At 38.1% G+C, this 19,797-nt stretch overlaps 1 protein-coding gene across 1 annotated transcript in view; it reads right to left on the bottom strand.

The window, feature by feature from the left end:
• Positions 1 to 14,716, bottom strand: part of hs6st1b (heparan sulfate 6-O-sulfotransferase 1b) — an 83,725-nt gene extending 69,009 nt beyond the window's left edge. Inside the window, exon 1 of the mRNA XM_016242209.1 lies at positions 13,921 to 14,716. Within this exon, the coding sequence (XP_016097695.1) occupies positions 13,921 to 14,441 (521 nt within the window). The 5' untranslated portion in view covers positions 14,442 to 14,716. The remainder of the gene's footprint in view (positions 1 to 13,920) is intronic.
• Positions 14,717 to 19,797: the final 5,081 nt, after the last annotated feature.

Here is a 19,797-nt window from a genome sequence, read left to right as displayed (position 1 = left end):
TCTTTCATATGTAAACAAAACAATCATTATAACTCATATATAACTAAATGAATCAGAATCATATAGCAATTAGGGGTGTGCGATATATATCGTCTGCGATAATATTGTAATTGTTGTTTTAGCGATGTGACATTATCGAGTATTTTGCAAAAATCATTCAAAACATCCCTACAGTGCGCACGCATACATTACGTGAAGTCTAGATTAGTGCGTGTGCGCATTTAGTGTGTTTTCTTTCAATGCATGATTCAGTCTATTAAAATGCATTTAGTATGATCACAAATTCAAGACATGGCAGAAAATTTATATATTTATACCACTTCATATAGTTATTCAATTTCACACGAAGAGTGCCGTTTTTCTCCAAAAATTACCATGATTACAAATGTGACATTGAATTCAATAAACAATAAGTTAATTAAGAGACTTACGTTTTAGACACCATATTGCTTGTTTTTGCTCTATTTCGCCAACAAAAATCATTTTGAATACTGCCACAGCGCTGTTTTGTGTCTCTGAGCAACATGACGGTGTTTCGTTCTTGAATGAATCAACCGTTTAAATGATTCGGTTCAATCGCAATGACTCACTTATTAACAGTGACTTGCTGCCACCTACTGGCGGTTTTAATTTCACATTTCGGCTTTTTATTTTTAGATTTTTTTCATGTTTTAAATCATTTCAAATATCAGTATTCAACGTTTTATGTTTAATATATCAAAACATTATTTACACATTTGTAATTGCAGGTTAAATGCATTCATGTCTTGCATTAAACAAAATACATGCGTGTAAATACATCTAAATGCCACTTCAGATGCAGCTTCTGTGTTGATTTCATTTGCTTGGTAACAGCCCAAATGTCTTATTCTAATTCCCTGATTAAATGTAAGAATTTGACTCAAAAGATAATGGACACTTTTAGAAAAAATGGCTTTATAAAGGTAAAAATGCCCATAAAATGCAAAAATCAGTTTAAACTTATTGGAAAAGATTAATTTCTATCAGTATGAACTGACCACCACACAGAATATGAAGAATATTAAAAACATTAGGAGTCAGCTGTCTTCGGCAGTCCTTAAGGTACCAACACAATAACACGCTCAGCAAAATATCGTCTAATTATTGTTATCGATAAAATCCCATAAAATATCGAGATATCATTTTCTGGCAATATTGCACACCCCTAATAGCAATACAATGTGAAACTGAATTATGTTGCTCATATAAGCGATGCATGTTAGTTTGTGGTACATGTCCTTTCCACAAACCAGTTCTTCACACTGAAGAAAAAAAATATCAGCTTAAAATTATCAAATTTAAATAAACTCAACCAGTCTGGAAAATGAAAAAAAAAGTGTGCAGATTCTGTGTGGGCACAGTTGTTTGTAACACAGCCTGTGCTGCCCAATGTCGCCAATGACGTACAAAAGTAGCCAAAAAAAGCCAAGCAAAAAAATCCTACACACACCACTAAGTGTGCATGTGCAAATATGTTGATATGTGCTCGACAATTCGATAATGAAATCCCACTGGGAACCACCATTTGGTCACAGCTGTGATTCTGTCATCGTTCCCGCACAAACTGCTCTCCTTCATCGCCCGTTTTCACATGTTTTAATAAGACCACGCTGAATCTCCGCAGTCTGCTTGCGTCCTGCCGGCCGTTCAGTAGAAAGAGACAGATTGCACGTCATTGTCATAATAGGCCCCTGGGCTATTATTAGTCCGCCTTGAGATGGGCCTCCAGATTTGGAATCGACTAAAAATACAGGAGAAAGTGCGAGACGGCCAGTCGCTACTTGAAACATCCAGACACACGCACAAACAGGCACACAATAATCCATAGCTGTCCTTCAGACTCACTCGAGACCATCAAGCCGTAATTAAAGAGTGTCTCCTGCTAACCACTCATTACCTTGTAATTTGCCCTTGTAGAGCATCAATCTAGTGCAGGACAGCAGGATGGCCCATTTCCTGTGCGCACCGGTATAGATCTGAAGACATGCTAAGTGAGATGTCATTTACAGCAGACATCTCACACACCAAGACAAACGAGGCCTCGGAAAATCTAAGTTCATGGCAAAACGATTGAATTAAAACCAAAAAAGCACGACTGTAATGATTGCCAACACAAGAATTCCTCATCCCCCTCACGTCCTTGATGCTAGATGAGGACGACAGGAACAACGATTGTGAGAGACTCTTCTAATCACTTTTATTTGACAGATCGACCGTCGAGCTTTCGTGTACTTCCTGTGTGGCGAAATCAGTGTGCGTTTGCTTCGGTTTAAGCCTGCTTTTCCCGAAGGAAGTAACTGATAACATTTTTCTCCCCAGTAGAATACAATGATCAGCTTCTAAATCCCCATCTTGCGGTCTTCGCTTTCCCTGAATTCAATTTCATACAGCACTGAGTCCTGGCAAATGATGTGAAGATCAGTCATCTAGTCACTGAGGCGCCGCAGGACGTATTCGAGCAAGACTTTCTGCCATTTAAAGTATGACGCATTTGTAAGCATCAATTTCAACTTTCAGGCTGAATAAGAAATAAAAGTGTTGCACGGTTTGGTATATGGACAAGGAGTTTCAAATTTAAGAAATGACTTTCAAGTTTGCCCTTTTCGTGACACTGTGGTCCATAGGAAATTGTACCAAAGGTTCCAATTTGATTTAAGTGCTTTAATGGTTTCATAAACAAATCTTTCAGTGTGTGTAAGAAATAAACATATGTGCTCATTATATGCATCTTTACTAAATCAGTCAGTGACTACATTGATTTAAGTCTCGCAGTTGCATACTGTATGTGTATGAAAAATCGACTCAGTAGAATAATTTGTTTGGGAATCAGACTATACAGGTTGTGATGTATGTTTTTGATGGACTATAATGAACCAGCTCATAATATTTATTCATTCAGGAATCAGAATAAGATTAATTCATTCTGGAATTGGATTACACTAGTTGGGCTGCATGTCTTTGATTCATTAAAAAGAACCAGTTTATGAGACATTTTCGTTCACGAATCGGATTACACTGGTTGCTCTGCATGTTTTTGATTTGGAAAAAAAGGAAATGGTTCATAAAATTAATTTCTTCAGGAATTCACTAAAATGAACCAACTCATAATATTTAGTCATTTGGAAGTCAGTCTACACTGATCGTGCTGGATACTTCTGATTCACTAAAAAGAACTGACTCATTAGAATTATTTCAGGAATCAGACTGCACTGGTTGTGCTGTATGTTTTTGATTGACTATAATGAACCAGCTCATAATATTTATTAATTAAAAAATCAGAATACACCAGTTGCTCTGTATGTTTCCACTTGACTAAACTCACTTGTAAGATTTATTTAAATGGAACCGGAATTGGAACCGGGAATCTTTAGGCAAAACTGGAACCGGAATCAGAAAATTCCATACAATACCCAACCCTAGTTATGATGTAGTGTGATTAAACGCACTACATCATAATGGATGTTTTTTGTATGAAATAACCCTCTCAACACAGGAAGCAACTGTGTGTCTGCATCTCATGAGAGAGAGAGACGCTCTGGCCCCAGCACTCATCGCTAAAGAGATTAGCATAACTCCATGGTCTTCTTTGGAGACAACGGTCTCTAATCCCCCGCTGATCTGATTGGATTAACACACTAAGGCTGTCCCGGCTCATAGGGAGATGGCTGTGTTCTATGCTGTCATGCCATGTGCGGCCACTGACACAGCTAACGTCCCAAGGTTCAGGTGCATCCCCTGACCAACTGACCTTTATACCGAGAGACCCACAAACACCTACGGCTTTGAACTCTGCAAGCACCACAGCCAAATCAATGTGTAATAACCAAGAAATGCACAAGCATACACATGTGCAAGACTGCCTTTGATTATGTTTTTCATGAGGGCAGTAAACAAATCCAAATGTGGGAAGATCATAAGAAAGAGGCATTTGCAATGTTTTAAAGCTTATGATGAAAAAACACAAAATCTGAAATTAGAGTGTTCAGACTGAGATCCATTAACATCATATTTTAAATCTGTTCAGACTACAAAAAAATTGAGCCAGTGTTATTTTAGTATTATATTATTATATTTTTTAAATGATTATTATTATAGTAATTTAAAATATATTTTAATATTTTAAATTTGATTTTTATATTTTGTGTGTTTGTTTTTTTAAATAGGTCTATATTGTTTTTTTAGTAATGTTTATTTATTAGTTTTAGTTATTTTAGAATTATTTAATTTTTTTTTAATGTTGAAGGTGATTTTTTACACGTTTTGTTTATTTTATATATGTTTTATTCATTATATTTATTTCAAGTAACTTATTTATTACTCTTAGTTAACTATACTGTAACTGTAACCCTGACTTAAGCAACCCTATAGATTCCAATTCACTGGAAAAATTACATCCAATTTACCTCAAACATCACATAAATCAATGTTTGGTTCTTGAAAAGAATAAGCTTCGATGTGGACTTCAAAAGGCTACATGAGACCTCAAAAACAGGACTCCCAGAAGTGGGTTGAATGTGTGATATCCGTGTAAAATTTGAATAATATCAGCACTAAGGTCATATCTTAAGATAAATCACCATAAGGACAAGTGAGGTTGAAGAGAAAAGTCCTCCAATTACCTCCAAAGTGTGTCTGAGTGACTCTCACTGAACTGTTAGCCTGACAACATCTGATTCAATTTAGCGACGAACCTCCTGCTTCTCACCGCTGCTACAGACCACTGCTCATCCAGAGCTCACACAGTTTCATGCCTGCTACAGGAAATCCATGCCTTCAAGGGGTCCAGACTTCTGCATTAAACCCACATGCCAGGGAACCACCATTTATACAGTTTTCCCTAGAGTGCCGGCATCATTTACTTAACAAGCAATACAAAAAGAAGAATGTTAGAACTGTGCAGTTTTACATTAAAAGAGACACTTCAGTCACGTTAGCAGAGAAGGACAGGGAGAGAGAAGCTATCAAGTGAGCACTACAGAAAGAAAGAAGAATAGATACAATGAGGGAGGCAAATGAGCACTACGAGAAAATAAGAGCGGGGGAAAGTCTGAGAGAATTTGGCCCTCATTTGTCTCTGCGGACAGGTAGTTAGTGGCTTACCGCTGGCCTGTTCCCTCACAGGCTGCTGTCCTGTCTCACAGTAAATCACATCCTACAGCCAGAACCACTATTATTACCGGTCTGTGCACCTTCTTCAAGATTACACCAGTGCGGCAAAGAGGATTCGTCCATTGAGAGTCCACTTATAACTTCTGATCCTATGGTTTCCTGACGCCTTGGTGCCATTGCTCATTGTTTTAAGTGTTGGCTGGTTATGTTTAGCAGTTAGCACCTACTGGTAGATGCCAAAGCACATTGAAGGATATTCAGAAGTAGTCATGTTATTCTATTTAATGTATTCTAATTTACCAGTGCACAATTCCTTAAAAAACTCATACAAGTCCTTCATATTTATATCATAAATATCTGTTTGTACAAGATCATGTGACACTGAAGACTGGGGTAAGGGCTGTTGAAAATTCAACTTTGCCATCACAATAACAAATTAGATTTTAAAATATATTAACATAGAATACAGTTAAATTGTAATAATATTTCACAATATGACTACTTTCGCTGCATTTTAGATCAAATAAATACAGCCTTGGAAAGCATAAAGGCTTCTTTTAAAGACATTAAAAATCTTTATATATTAGTTTCAAAATACAATTAAAACATTTATTGATTACTTCAAAATTATGAAAACTGTCATTTAATCTTTAAAGGGATAGTCCACCCAAAAATGAAATTTGATGTTTATCTGCTTACCCCCAGGACATCCAAGATGTAGGTGACTGTTTCTTCAGTATAACACAAACTGAGATTTTTAACTCAAACCGTTGCAGTCTGTCAATCCTATAATGTCAGTGGATGGGAATCACGGCTTTGAGAGTCATAAAACATACACAAACAAAACCTAATTAAACCCTGCGGCTCATGATGATACATTAATGTGTAAAGACACAAAATGATCGGTCTGTGCAAGAAACTGAACAGTATTTATATCGTTTTTCACCGCAATGTCTGAACTGTCCTGAGTGCCTTTGCGTCTTCTTCTTCAGCCTGCGCATGAGGCATCTTTTTCTTCTTGCTTTTACGGCAGATCACAGACTTAAGTGCATTACCGCCACCTATCGCTCAAATGGACCATTGCCACTATCTACAATCTTAATTGGGAATGTCAATGGTCCATTTGAGAGATAGGTGGCGGTAATACACTTATAAGTCTGCAATCTGCCGTAAAGCAAGAAGAAGAAGATGCTCACACGCAGGCTGAAGAAGAAGACGCGAAGGCGCTCAGGACAGTTCAGACATTGCAGTGAAAATCAGAGGTAAAAAATGATATAAATACTGTTCAGTTTCTTGCACAGACCGATCGTTTTGTGTCTTTACTAGGGATGGGTATCGTTAAGGTTTTAACGGTATTACTACTCTTACCGATACTGCTTATCGGTTTGGTACTTTAACAGTATTTTTATCTGTACTTTTTGTTATATATATATATATATATATATATATATATATATATATATGACAAATTAAGAGCTGAATTAACAGAGCTGAGCTGCATCTTACATTAATCACCGATTGAGCCGATTCTGACGTTAAGTTTGGGTTTTAGGGAGGAACGAATGCGCACCGCTGTGAAGGGAAAGAAGTTATGCAATACGAAACGCAGCTAGTTTTTAATAGCTTTACCTCATGTCTTCTTTTGTATAATCCTTAGAAGCCAAAATCGAAATAAAAAAATACAATTAGCTTAATAAAACAGTCACAGGCCTAAAGTGTAAGCAGATGTTTGAATGTTTAGTTCTCTCTTCTATCATAATTAAACAGGGCTTTCATGTTGTGCGTGCTGAAGCTCCTCCGCGTGGGCGCGATCTCGCTTCTGAATTGCGAATAGCAAACATGCATCATAGACAAATGTTTGAAAAACAGCTGGCGACTCTGGTGAGATAGAATTTGCAAGATAATATATATATAGCAATAATAAATGTATGTGTGTTTTATTAATTTCTCCTGTACCGATAGCATTTCAAAATACAATTAAAACATTTATTGATTACTTCAAAATTATGAAAACTGTCATTTAATCTTTAAAGGGATAGTCCACCCAAAAATGAAATTTGATGTTTATCTGCTTACCCCCAGGACATCCAAGATGTAGGTGACTGTTTCTTCAGTATAACACAAACTGAGATTTTTAACTCAAACCGTTGCAGTCTGTCAATCCTATAATGTCAGTGGATGGGAATCACGGCTTTGAGAGTCATAAAACATACACAAACAAAACCTAATTAAACCCTGCGGCTCATGATGATACATTAATGTGTAAAGACACAAAATGATCGGTCTGTGCAAGAAACTGAACAGTATTTATATCGTTTTCGCAATGTCTGAAGTGTCCTGAGTGCCTTTGCGTCTTCTTCTTCAGCCTGCGCATGAGGCATCTTTTTCTTCTTGCTTTTACGGCAGATCACAGACTTAAGTGCATTACCGCCACCTATCGCTCAAATGGACCATTGCCACTATCTACAATCTTAATTGGGAATGTCAATGGTCCATTTGAGAGATAGGTGGCGGTAATACACTTATAAGTCTGCAATCTGCCGTAAAGCAAGAAGAAGAAGATGCTCACACGCAGGCTGAAGAAGAAGACGCGAAGGCGCTCAGGACAGTTCAGACATTGCAGTGAAAATCAGAGGTAAAAAATGATATAAATACTGTTCAGTTTCTTGCACAGACCGATCGTTTTGTGTCTTTACTAGGGATGGGTATCGTTAAGGTTTTAACGGTATTACTACTCTTACCGATACTGCTTATCGGTTTGGTACTTTAACAGTATTTTTATCTGTACTTTTTGTTATATATATATATATATATATATATATATATATATATATATGACAAATTAAGAGCTGAATTAACAGAGCTGAGCTGCATCTTACATTAATCACCGATTGAGCCGATTCTGACGTTAAGTTTGGGTTTTAGGGAGGAACGAATGCGCACCGCTGTGAAGGGAAAGAAGTTATGCAATACGAAACGCAGCTAGTTTTTAATAGCTTTACCTCATGTCTTCTTTTGTATAATCCTTAGAAGCCAAAATCGAAATAAAAAAAACTAAATGAGCTTAATAAAACAGCCACAGGCCTAAAGTGCAAGCAGATGTTTGAATGTTTAGTTCTCTCTTCTATCATGATTAAACAGGGCTTTCATGTTGCGTGTGCTGAAGCTCATCCGCGTGGGTGCGATCTCGCTTCTGAATTGCGAATAGCAAAAATGCATCATTGACAAATGTTTGAAAATCAGCTGGCGACTCTGGTGAGATAGAATTTGCAAGATAATGTATATATAGCAATAATAAATGTATGTGTGTTACATGTAACGGTAGCAGAACCGTTAACATCAGGGCTTATCGATACTCCGGTCTTTCATAATTTAGCCCCGGGACCGATTAAATACCGGGTTTCGGTACCCATCCCTAGTCTTTACACATCACTGTAGCAACTCGAGCCACAGGGTTTAATTTGGTTTTGTTTGTGTATGTTTTATGACTCTCAAAGCCATGATTCCCATCCACTGACATTATAGGACTGACAGTCTGCAAATCTGCCGTAAAGCAAGAAGAAGAAGATGCTCACACGCAGGCTGAAGAAGAAGACGCGAAGGCGCTCAGGACAGTTCAGACGTATGTGTGTTACATGTAACGGTAGCAGAACCGTTAACATCAGGGCTTATCGATACTCCGGTCTTTCATAATTTAGCCCCGGGACCGATTAAATACCGGGTTTCGGTACCCATCCCTAGTCTTTACACATCACTGTAGCAACTCGAGCCACAGGGTTTAATTTGGTTTTGTTTGTGTATGTTTTATGACTCTCAAAGCCATGATTCCCATCCACTGACATTATAGGACTGACAGTCTGCAACGGTTTGAGTTAAAAATCTCCGTTTGTGTTATACTGAAGAAACAAAGTCACCTAAATCTTGGATGCCCTGGGGGTAAGCAGAGAAACATCACATTTTCATTTTTGGGTGAACTATCCCTGAAAATGTTAAGTTTAACATTTTCAGTAGGGCTGTCGCGATAACCGCACATTCGCAATACCACGCTATTGACGAGCAAACCGCAGAGGAATGCAAGAACCGCAGCAACCGCGATATTTCCGTGTTTTATTTTTTCATAAGGTTATGCCCTTCTCGTTTTACACTTCATACATGTGGACTGAACATTAAACAAGTTAGTAATGATAACATAAGGTGTACCATGCTGATTTGTACAGAGGCTCCGTAGATTTGCACTTAACAAGCCTAAACAGACAGTGAATGAGAGAGAGAGTTTATGGCGGTAAAACCGCATACTATTGAGCCACTCAAAATTACCGCAAGGAAAATTCCCTCACCGCGACAGCCCTAATTTTCAGGTTTAACTAAAAAGATGAAATCCTTTAAAATGAGTTGAAAATGGCATCAGAAACCACAAAGAACAGAATAAAACCATGTCAAAATACATTAAATGTGATGGTATTAAACAGATTGAATTATTCTTGTTGTTTAAATACAATAAAATCAATCTAACTATGAATTCAATATCCTATTAACATAAATTATCCAACATTGTAAATCCCTAAAGTTGTTCCTATGTAAAATGCTTACATTTTAGATGCGGTTATGTTGTTGATAATGCACTTGTCATTATTAAAAACACACATGAACTACATCTTACATATAATACCTACATTGGCCATTAAGAACTGGGAATGCAAATAAACATGCAGCTTTCTACAGTTTAATACACAAAGCATTTTATTTATACAGTACATCCATGACTGAAGCAATTTTGCTGGCCATTTGTCAGTGAAAGTCTTCCAGAAACAGCCATTCGACTGAATTTATTCTAAAATGTCACAAGCACCATGAATACAGCAAAGCAATTCATAATCAACCCATGCTACACACAAGCTTCATTATAGCTGTGGTAGAAAATCAGGCTGAAGATCTGCTGTACTGATTATCAGCATTTAGGCCTATGTCCAGAACAAATCCTCTTATAAACATTCAAGCTACAAAGAGACCTTACCTAGACATAATATCCCTGAACAGTTCCCAGTGGATCCCGAGACCCAAATTTAGCACAAAATCAGCTCTGTCTAAATCTATGTCACATCCCGCCTGATCCAGATCTATGACAGCCAGCATTTCATCACATCTCCACTTTGAACTGCACATCAGCCGAGGTGTGGTGCTACTAACTAACACACAGACTAATAAATAACATTACCACAACAATCTAATTATCTGATAATGGTAAGGTTTATGGTTGCAATCGCAGCCTTTTAACTGCAGTTTCCTGCATAATCGTTAGGATAAGCAACTCTCATGACATGCAGACGAAGTAAACAGTCTGTTGCCAGGAGCTACAGACAGATTGGACTTAAAGCTGTCAATAGTTACTTGCTTAGGTGAACCCGAACACGGTGTGTGGGTGATGGGTTAAGCAGAAGAGTCTTCTTCAAAACGCTCAATATTAAACTCGCAATGTTCACAGATTGTGCTGTTAACATGATTTCTACCCAACTAAGTTTGGCTTGTTGATCACTATTCATCTTTGATCAGACTTGAGAAATTCCCTTGGAACTACAATAAAATGAGTGAAGAAAGTAAATTAAATGAATCGAAGCACAAACAGAATGTCATAGAGGCTGACAGATGGGTTCTTTTGACTTGGACAACCATCCAAAACACTGTAGAAACAACCCTGGCATCAACTTTGCATTGTGGTGGAAGGTTTTCTCAAGTCACCCCACTTACATTTTCTTCAGATTTCTTTACAGACACACTGTGAAATCTGTTGAGTTTGCTTAAATGTTTTCAAGGCTGTCTGAATCTGTTCTGCTTACTAACTTGTACGTGCATATCCTGTATACACAAAGAAACAGACATGAACGCAATTCAAATGAGTCACCATGAAGCTAAACCCTTTGACCTGTCATTTAGATGACTCCTCTCCATATAACTGCATGCTGCAACATTAATTCAGCAGAGCAGAGACCCCATCCTAACTATCAGTTACAACATCTTCCTCAAGTGCAACTAACCTTATTCTATTTCTGGTTGAGAGTCAAATTGCTCTCCCTCTCTCGACGGCACACATACACACACACCAATGTGTGGGTCATTGAGACGTTACCCAGGGGAAGAACAGATAATGAGCCTTTACTGTGGAGTTTATGATAATCTTAACGGGCTACTGCCCCCACCATAAAACCTATTAGAGCAAGAGGTTCAACTACTTCTGGCAGAATCAATAGAAAGTCGACTAGACTGGAAATAGATGATCTCAAACAAATATATACACTGAAAATGTCAAAATACGATTTCAGTGAACTCATGTACAGGCAATGAAAACAAATTAAATCGTTAAAGTTTACCATAAAAAAATAATTGGTAACAAGAAACAAAATTGAGGATTTATATTTTTAAACTGATGTAAAATTTCTGACTGATACTAATAAGCTGATAATGAATTTCATGTTACGGCTGATAAACGACTAATTTAAGCCATATTAAAATTTTACACTATTTTATGTAAATAAATAATAATAAAAACATTTAAAACTTAAAATTGATCTTTCTTTAAATACTGAAGTGAATCTAGGCATCATAACATTATTATGTACAGTATGAAAAAAATTTGACTTTTTTTGAGATTTAACAATGTTTTTATAAAAATGTTGTTCTTTAAAGATTAACTTTAAATCAGCAGTAGTTGATGGCAAAGGTAGTATAAATGAAAAAAAAAAACAGAAATGAGCATGCACAATTAAATATTCAATAGGCTACATTTAAACCATTAATGATAAAAAAAGGTACTTGTATATTGTAAATGCCATATTGGCCACTATATTTACATATTAAAACTCAATGAATTGTGTACTATAAAACACTTTGTAGTGACTGAAGAACACATGGCGATTGCATCTTGAAAACACGTCAACAGCAGGGGAGTGTGAACGGCGCACTACTTGTTTAAGTGTGACTGTGGCTGTTGGTGTAGGGCCACTGAGATCAGCCAGTTACAACCAACGGCTCTCCTGGTAGTGCGAGTCACTTTGGCCTGTGCGTCAATGCATGTGTGATGCACTCAGCCAGCGGGGTACCTATTAGGCTATTTGGACGAGCTTTTAAACCCTCTTTCTCAGAGATTTAGACATAACCATGAATGAAATTCCCAATTTTCATCAACTAAGCCTAGAGCTGACAAAATGTGGTCATGTAACAGTTGCATTGTGTGTAGATCTAGAAGGTTTTTACTGAGAAGCGCACGCTAATGCACATCATCATGAATTAACAGGTTGTCAGTTAAGAGGTTAATTGCCCATTTGCTAAAAGTACATTGGAATGCGCAGGGATTCCACAAAGTTCCCTGGCAGAGTCAAAAAAAAAAAAATTCCCTAGAAAACCACCTGGGAAAGTGAAAGGTAAGGCAAGTTCTAGGATGTATTTTCCATGTACTTAGTAACTCTGAAACATGAGTCACGGTGTCTATTATCACATTTAGGGTCAGTGATTTTCAAACTCACAGAGAGGTCTTGAAAGAAGTCTTTAAGTTGTCCAGAACAGCAAGACATCAGCATGTTATTTCAGCTCTCCCTGCAGGCTTGCTAAAACACACCCCGTTGTGCATCTGACTAGTTATCTGGTTACACAGCTGGAGAGCTTCCTTGTGTATAAACTGAAACTGCTTTGGTTTTCTAGTCTTTGTGACAATAAACACGACCGAGCCACTTCATTTGTGGTCAACTCAGAGAAATGGCATGCACGATAGAAATAGGGGTGATATAGCATAGTGGTTAAAGCTCCAAGCTATAAACTGAAAGGTTGTAGGTTCAAGCCCTCTATGGGGTGACTCGTCCTTTACATAAAAAATAATAAAAATTTCCATCAGAAATACCATAGTTACTACAGTCAAATGTGGTACCCCTGTCATAAAAAAAAAACTAAATGAGAGCAAGACTGAAAGTTCCAAATATTATATTGCAGCAGCAACTATGACATCATAGAAATTATGCTTCCCATGTTCATTTTTAAAGGATGGATTCAAACCTGAAGCGATGGAGTGATGAACTATTACCACTGTGCCATTCAGTAAGACAATTTATGTCAGGTGAAATCTAAGGCACCAAGTAAAAGCCTCAACAAAATGATGTACTATTCCATAAATAATAAGTTAAAACAAATCTGTCATAATAACATCATCCTGCCTTCAGGAAGTCTTATAAAGTCAGTCCTATTACCAAGATTTCTTGCAGTAAACAACAGATTATTGAAAGATGGAATCTTTCTAACAAACACCTTGTAGAGCCACTACCTTGAACAGAAGACTACTGACTAAATTAGCTATAAGGCTGTCAACTATCAAGCTCTTCAATACAGCAAAATCGTGGAATGACCCTTTGGACTTTTACAGCATAACTTCAGTTCAATTCCTGAAGCAGTAAACCGAATCGCATTTTACTTCTCCAACAATGTAACGGATTCAATTCCTTCGTGAAACGGACACTGTAATCTTTACAGCTTACACAAACACTTAAACGGTTTTTAAACGAGAACTAATGTAGGAAGTCTGTTGTTTGCGCACAACTGAAAGTTTGCTGAGGCGATTTTTACACAGAAAATAGTTTAAAACCGTAATATTATCTATACAAGCAACGCCAATCCCAATATCTGAGACTTTTATACATTTCCCCTTACTACGCCGAATCTCTGAGGTATTCCAACTCCTCGCGACACTGAATGTTTTGAAAACCTTGCTACTTCCAGCACTTGCAGGGTCGGTCAAACAAACAAACTCACCTCGTTTTTTTCGACTTGCTTTCTTTCTTGTTGAGAACTCCCGGGACACAGTTGGTGAGCTCGGTCCAGTCCGCGTGCAAGCCGCAACTCCAGCCGGTGGAGAACCGAGAGAACAGCCAGGTCTCCTTTCGGTTCGGACGGTAGCAAGTACACTTCTTCTGGCCCGGTCTACAATCACACGGAAGCTCCAGTCGAACATTTTGGACTAGATGCCTCCCGAAGGTGGTCCCGCCGGTCTTTTGGATGTGGAGAAACACAATCACGTCTTCCCCCTTGATTTCGAAATCTATGTTGCGCTCGAGATCTTTAATAGGGAAGTAGTACTTTTTCACATAGTGCGGATCCGGAGTGGGGAAAATGGTCATGTCCTCTTCGCCGAGAAGGTACCCGTGCGGGGAGCCGAAGTTTATCACCCCTGGCGCCACGTACTGGTACAAAATCAGCATGAAGAAGACCGATCCGACGACGATCAACAGAAATTTACTGGTCCTTTCAACCATGTTCCTTTCCGTGTCGTTCATTTGTAATCATTTCTCAGACAACAACAGTCTGTGGTGGCTTGCACCCTTCTCGTCTCTCCGTAGGCAGATCATCATAGGTCCACTTAAGAGTTCAGAATCTGGAGACGATGTGTGTTTGGATACATTATATCCACATTTTGCTCGGTCCTACCTGTCAAAAAATCCAGCTCGAATCCGTTCACGGGACCCTTACAGCAGATGAAGGTAGAGCAGTCCTCCAACCTCGAGTTGTTGAGTCTTCTGTGAAGCCACCCGTCAGAAAATACCTCCCTTGTCGCGCATAATTACTCTACACAGCGACACCCACTTCCCCCCTTTAAGTTAGTTCCGTGAGTCCACACAGGACCGATAGGGGGCGATACAGAAGAGTACGAGGCCTGACAATGGTATGTTGTAAAAGTTCTCCATATGAATAGTCAAACAGATATTTATATGGTATAGATAGCCTATACACACACACACACACACACACCGGTATAAATATTCTTAAAAAGAATATTTAAAAGCAGTACAAAGTACATCTAAAAGCATGCAGAGGCTGTAGTGATTGATGGACATGACTGATTTGTGACACAGGAAGGCTTTTTAACCACTGAGGCTTTCAAATTTAAGCCTAAGTGCAAGTAAAGCAATATATTTAGGTCTTAAATATTCCATTTCACAACCCACTATCAAGACAATAAGGCTTAGATGTAAGCTTATTTCATGTTATATGTGGCTGTCGTGACTGTGAATGAACCTGCATAGACCCTGTACAGTTCCAGAGTGATGTTCCATTAAAATCTGCTTTGCCTTCAATTTTCCCCATAGTCATTTACTCGTGTTCCAGCTCCATTTGTCAGTCTAAAATTTCAGTAGGAAGCCTGACCTCAGCCCCTTTTAGCTCAAACATTAATGATAATATGAGCTTAAAACACACATTTAGTGTCATACCCATTGGAAATTCCACATTTATGTCAGCTCGGCTGAAATGGATCGCTTGATCCCGGGCGTATTTGTTGATAATACATCTCTCTCATCACTTCAATGAAGCAATCAGCAATGTTTTTCTATGCGAGAGAGTCCATTAGCAAATAAATGAAAGTATATCATGCAGCGGAACCATCAAAGCGTTTTATATTGTTAAATCATGCATAAAAGAATATGATTTTTTTTTACGAACTAGCCAATTGTCAGCAGACATATACTCCAAGTTCATTAATGTTTATAGCAATTTGTTCTGTGCCAGTAGCACCACCAAACTACAGAAATACTACTACTACACTCTAAAAATGCTGGGTTAAATACAACCCAGTGCTGGGTAAAATAGGGACAAACCCACCAATGTTTAACCCAACCTTCTGGGTAGTAACCCAACCGCTGGGTCAAAACAACCCAATTGCTGGGTTTGTCCCTATTTTACCCAGCACTGGGTTGTATTTAACCCAGCATTTTTTTAGAGTGTACTACTACTACTACTAATAATAATTATTATTATTATTGTTATTAAAATAAACATGTTACAGCAATCTAATAAACAATTACAAGAAAATACCCAAAAAAAATCTCTAAAAGAGGGGATCACAAAATAAACATTGTTTTCCAAACAACTTCCCAATATGCTATTCATCAGCCATTTATTGAAAGCAGTGTTCATTTAGTATCATACTATATTTTTATATATAATGTTTTAATAAAAATTTTGAATTCATTTGTATTTTAGTATTTTCCATTTTATTTTTTAAATTAGTTTTTGCAATTTTTAAGTTGTTTTTTAATATTTCTTTATAGTCTTTATTCATTTTTATTTGAGTTTAAGTGTTAGTTATTTTAGTACATTAAGTCATCTTAAATGAAAATTAGTTATGTTGGGTGTAACTTTGGCAACTAGCCATAAAAAACATTTTTTTAATTATTGAATTTGTTTATTATTTAATATTATATCATCCAGGTGGATGCTGCACACTGGTGGTGGTTGAGGAGAGACCCCCCCCCCCCCCCCCCCCCGCGCTATATAAATGCATCATCCATCACTCATTTATGTACAAACATTCATTTTATTTCAACATTTTTTTCTGGTTTTAGTTATTTAAGTATAAGTTGGGTATCACTTTGGCAACTAGCTGAAATAAAATAAGTTTACATTTTTTTATGATCTTATTTCATTTAATGTTTATTTTAATTCAAGTGACAATTTTTTTTATTATGGTTTTAGGTTTAGTTAACTAAAATAACAAAAAAAGAACAGATAGCCATGCCCCCGACTCACACCATTGGTCAACTCGGTTTTGTTATATACAAACTGACAGGTTGCTCAGTACAGGAATCAGTGTCACAAAGACAACAATTATAGTTTTCAAGAAAATTAACCAATAAATGTTTTATATATAGTAGACTCTGCATATTAAGTTGGGATAGGAGAAATTTTTTTTTTTTTAACCGAAAAAGTGACATACTTCAGCTTTAAATCTAAAACAATAATAATAAATTAAATAATACACATAGTGTGTGTATTGCCAAATTATCCATGACAATGAAATGGTGTAAGTATCTTGAATCATTTTTGATAGAGATGAGGCAATTATATTTATATACATTTTACATAAGCTACAATATACATAGGACAAGCGGTTTGGAGAGTGAATAGATGGCCATATGAAAAGCACTTACTCTATTCACATGACGTATAGGAAGTCATTGTCCACAGTAACCTGATTTGTGAATACGGCCTGTATCCTGAAAGATGATGACTAATATTGATTGTGCAAACTACATTCATCTTCAGTCTTCAGAAAGAATATAGTGGTTAATTGAGTTTCCATTATAGGCGACTGATGTCCAGTGACTTGAGCTCATCTGGAATGCTGTAAAGTGAAGATTATATTCCCTTTTTTTCTTCCCCTTTCAATATAGGTCTTTCATAACACCACCCGACAAAGATATTACTGTAGGTGTAGTTCAGGGATGTCTATTCTACAGGTAACTCTTTTAATTCAACAAAACCCAGTGATCATCTGTGCATGAGAGTTTAGGAGCTTGTTTAATTAAATATTTTTTTAAGAAGGACCTGAGATTGACAATTGCCGTTGTTGGTGTAATTCATCACGTCTGACTTGGCCTTGCTCAGAACATTGTCTGAGTGTCCCTGGCTTTAACCTTAGTTGTTTGCCTTTAGGGGGTGAAAGCATTGAAGCAAGAAAGTGGTTCAAGTTCCTATAATGAGCAAGGACACAGTAACCCAACTTCACGTTCAACTGAATTTAATCATTCTCCTTATTGACCAGTGATCTTAAGAGTCCGACCCAAACCAGTGATGATCATCAGGGAAAATCCAGGCAAACAGCATATTAAATGGAAAAGGACTGTCATGCGATATGTTTGGTGTCACTTGTGTTCTGTTTCGTAATCAATATGCCTCTTTGTAATGCAGATGGTTTGCATTTATTGGATTAAATGAGGAAATATTTCAAATTTTTAGAGCATATGCAAGGCTGTAATGTGAGCCTTGCGTGTTTCACTGCTGTTGTCGATATTTTTTGTCATCAAACAACACGTTTTCCACTGCATAGCCCATCACAGCATGCCCTTTTGTAGTTTTTAGTTCACATTTGCATATATTTTCCCTGATGGAAGTTAAAACTGCAGATTAAGACCATGGTTTTCTACCAAAACTGCTTATTTAATTTAAAATTAGTTCAAAATTGTTGTTGATAATCATATAGGAAATACAGAAATAAAATGTATTAGACATGGACAGTCCATTAAATGATATGAAACAATACATACAAACAAGTCTATATTGTTTTGCAAAAAATTTATTTAATAAACAAGTGTCTAAAAGAACCCTTGTCCCCTTCATCTGGTACACTCAGGGACGTTTCTAGCCAATTTGATGCCCTAGGCGAAATCCCTATTGCCCCCCCACTGACAGAGCCCACTGATCTAATGGCGTTGTTGAGAGCTCCAAATGCAAACTTTGCATGCAACAATCAGGCAGCAATTGACAGCACTCTGATCTAGTGGCATACAGGCATCGTCAGATTGACAGTACTCTAGCCCAATAATGGGGGATCCAGTGGGGGCGGCAGTCATATTTCAGGGTGACCGTGCCACTCTTTATGGCGCTTTTCCACTGCGTGGTACGACTTGGCTCGGCACGGCTCAGTATGGCACGGCACGGTTCGGCTCGACACGGTTTGCTTTTCCACTGCAGTTCAGTACCGCTTTAGAGTGGGTGGGATTATTCACATGTGGTTATAGTTGCGCTGCCTCTACTACCACGACTCCTAAAAAAACTTTTGAATTCCGCATCGCCCCATCAAGCTCTCACTGGATCCGCTCCTCTGCTATCAACGAGAGGAACATCTGTACTTCCACAGCAGACAACAAAACTTTTTGGTTGTTAAAAAAGGTGCGCTTGTTCAAAACAGTTGCGTTTGATCCTTCGCTGGCTGTGCTGATTTAAATCTAGCTGTTCTTTTGTGTTTGTGTTGCAAGTGACGCAGGTAGTGACGATTATCTCCGGCCAATCCGTGATCAGCAGAGTTTACACGTCACGGTACGGTTCACTTATGGCGCTTTTCCACTGCATGGTACAGCACGGTACGGCTCGGTACGGTTCACTTTTGGGGGGTTTTCCACTGGGTACAGTACCTGGTACTTTTTTTAGTACCACTTAGGTTGGGGTTCCAATGTCACTTTTACACTGCGTGGAACAACATGGTTCACTTGGAACCTCAACCGAGGTGGTACTAAAAAAAGTACCAGGTACTGTACCCAGTGGAAAACCCCCCAAAAGTGAACCGTACCGAGCCGTACCGTGCTGTACCATGCAGTGGAAAAGCGCCATAAGTGAACCGTACCGTGACGTGTAAACTCTGCTGATCACGGATTGGCCGGAGATAATCGTCACTACCTGCGTCACTTGCAACACAAACACAAAAGAACAGCTAGATTTAAATCAGCACAGCCAGCGAAGGATCAAACGCAACTGTTTTGAACAAGCGCACCTTTTTTAACAACCAAAAAGTTTTGTTGTCTGCTGTGGAAGTACAGATGTTCCTCTCGTTGATAGCAGAGGAGCGGATCCAGTGAGAGCTTGATGGGGCGATGCGGAATTCAAAAGTTTTTTTAGGAGTCGTGGTAGTAGAGGCAGCGCAACTATAACCACATGTGAATAATCCCACCCACTCTAAAGCGGTACTGAACTGCAGTGGAAAAGCAAACCGTGTCGAGCCGAACCGTGCCGTGCCATACTGAGCCGTGCCGAGCCAAGTCGTACCACGCAGTGGAAAAGCGCCATAAAGAGTGGCACGGTCACCCTGAAATATGACTGCCGCCCCCACTGGATCCCCCATTATTGGGCTAGAGTACTGTC

This window comes from Sinocyclocheilus grahami, unplaced genomic scaffold, assembly GCF_001515645.1.
Source record: "Sinocyclocheilus grahami isolate Dianchi unplaced genomic scaffold, SAMN03320097.WGS_v1.1 scaffold648.1, whole genome shotgun sequence".
In the NCBI taxonomy this organism is placed as follows: domain Eukaryota; kingdom Metazoa; phylum Chordata; class Actinopteri; order Cypriniformes; family Cyprinidae; genus Sinocyclocheilus; species Sinocyclocheilus grahami.
Note: the sequence above shows the minus strand (reverse complement) of the source record. Positions and strands in the feature narration are given on the sequence as shown.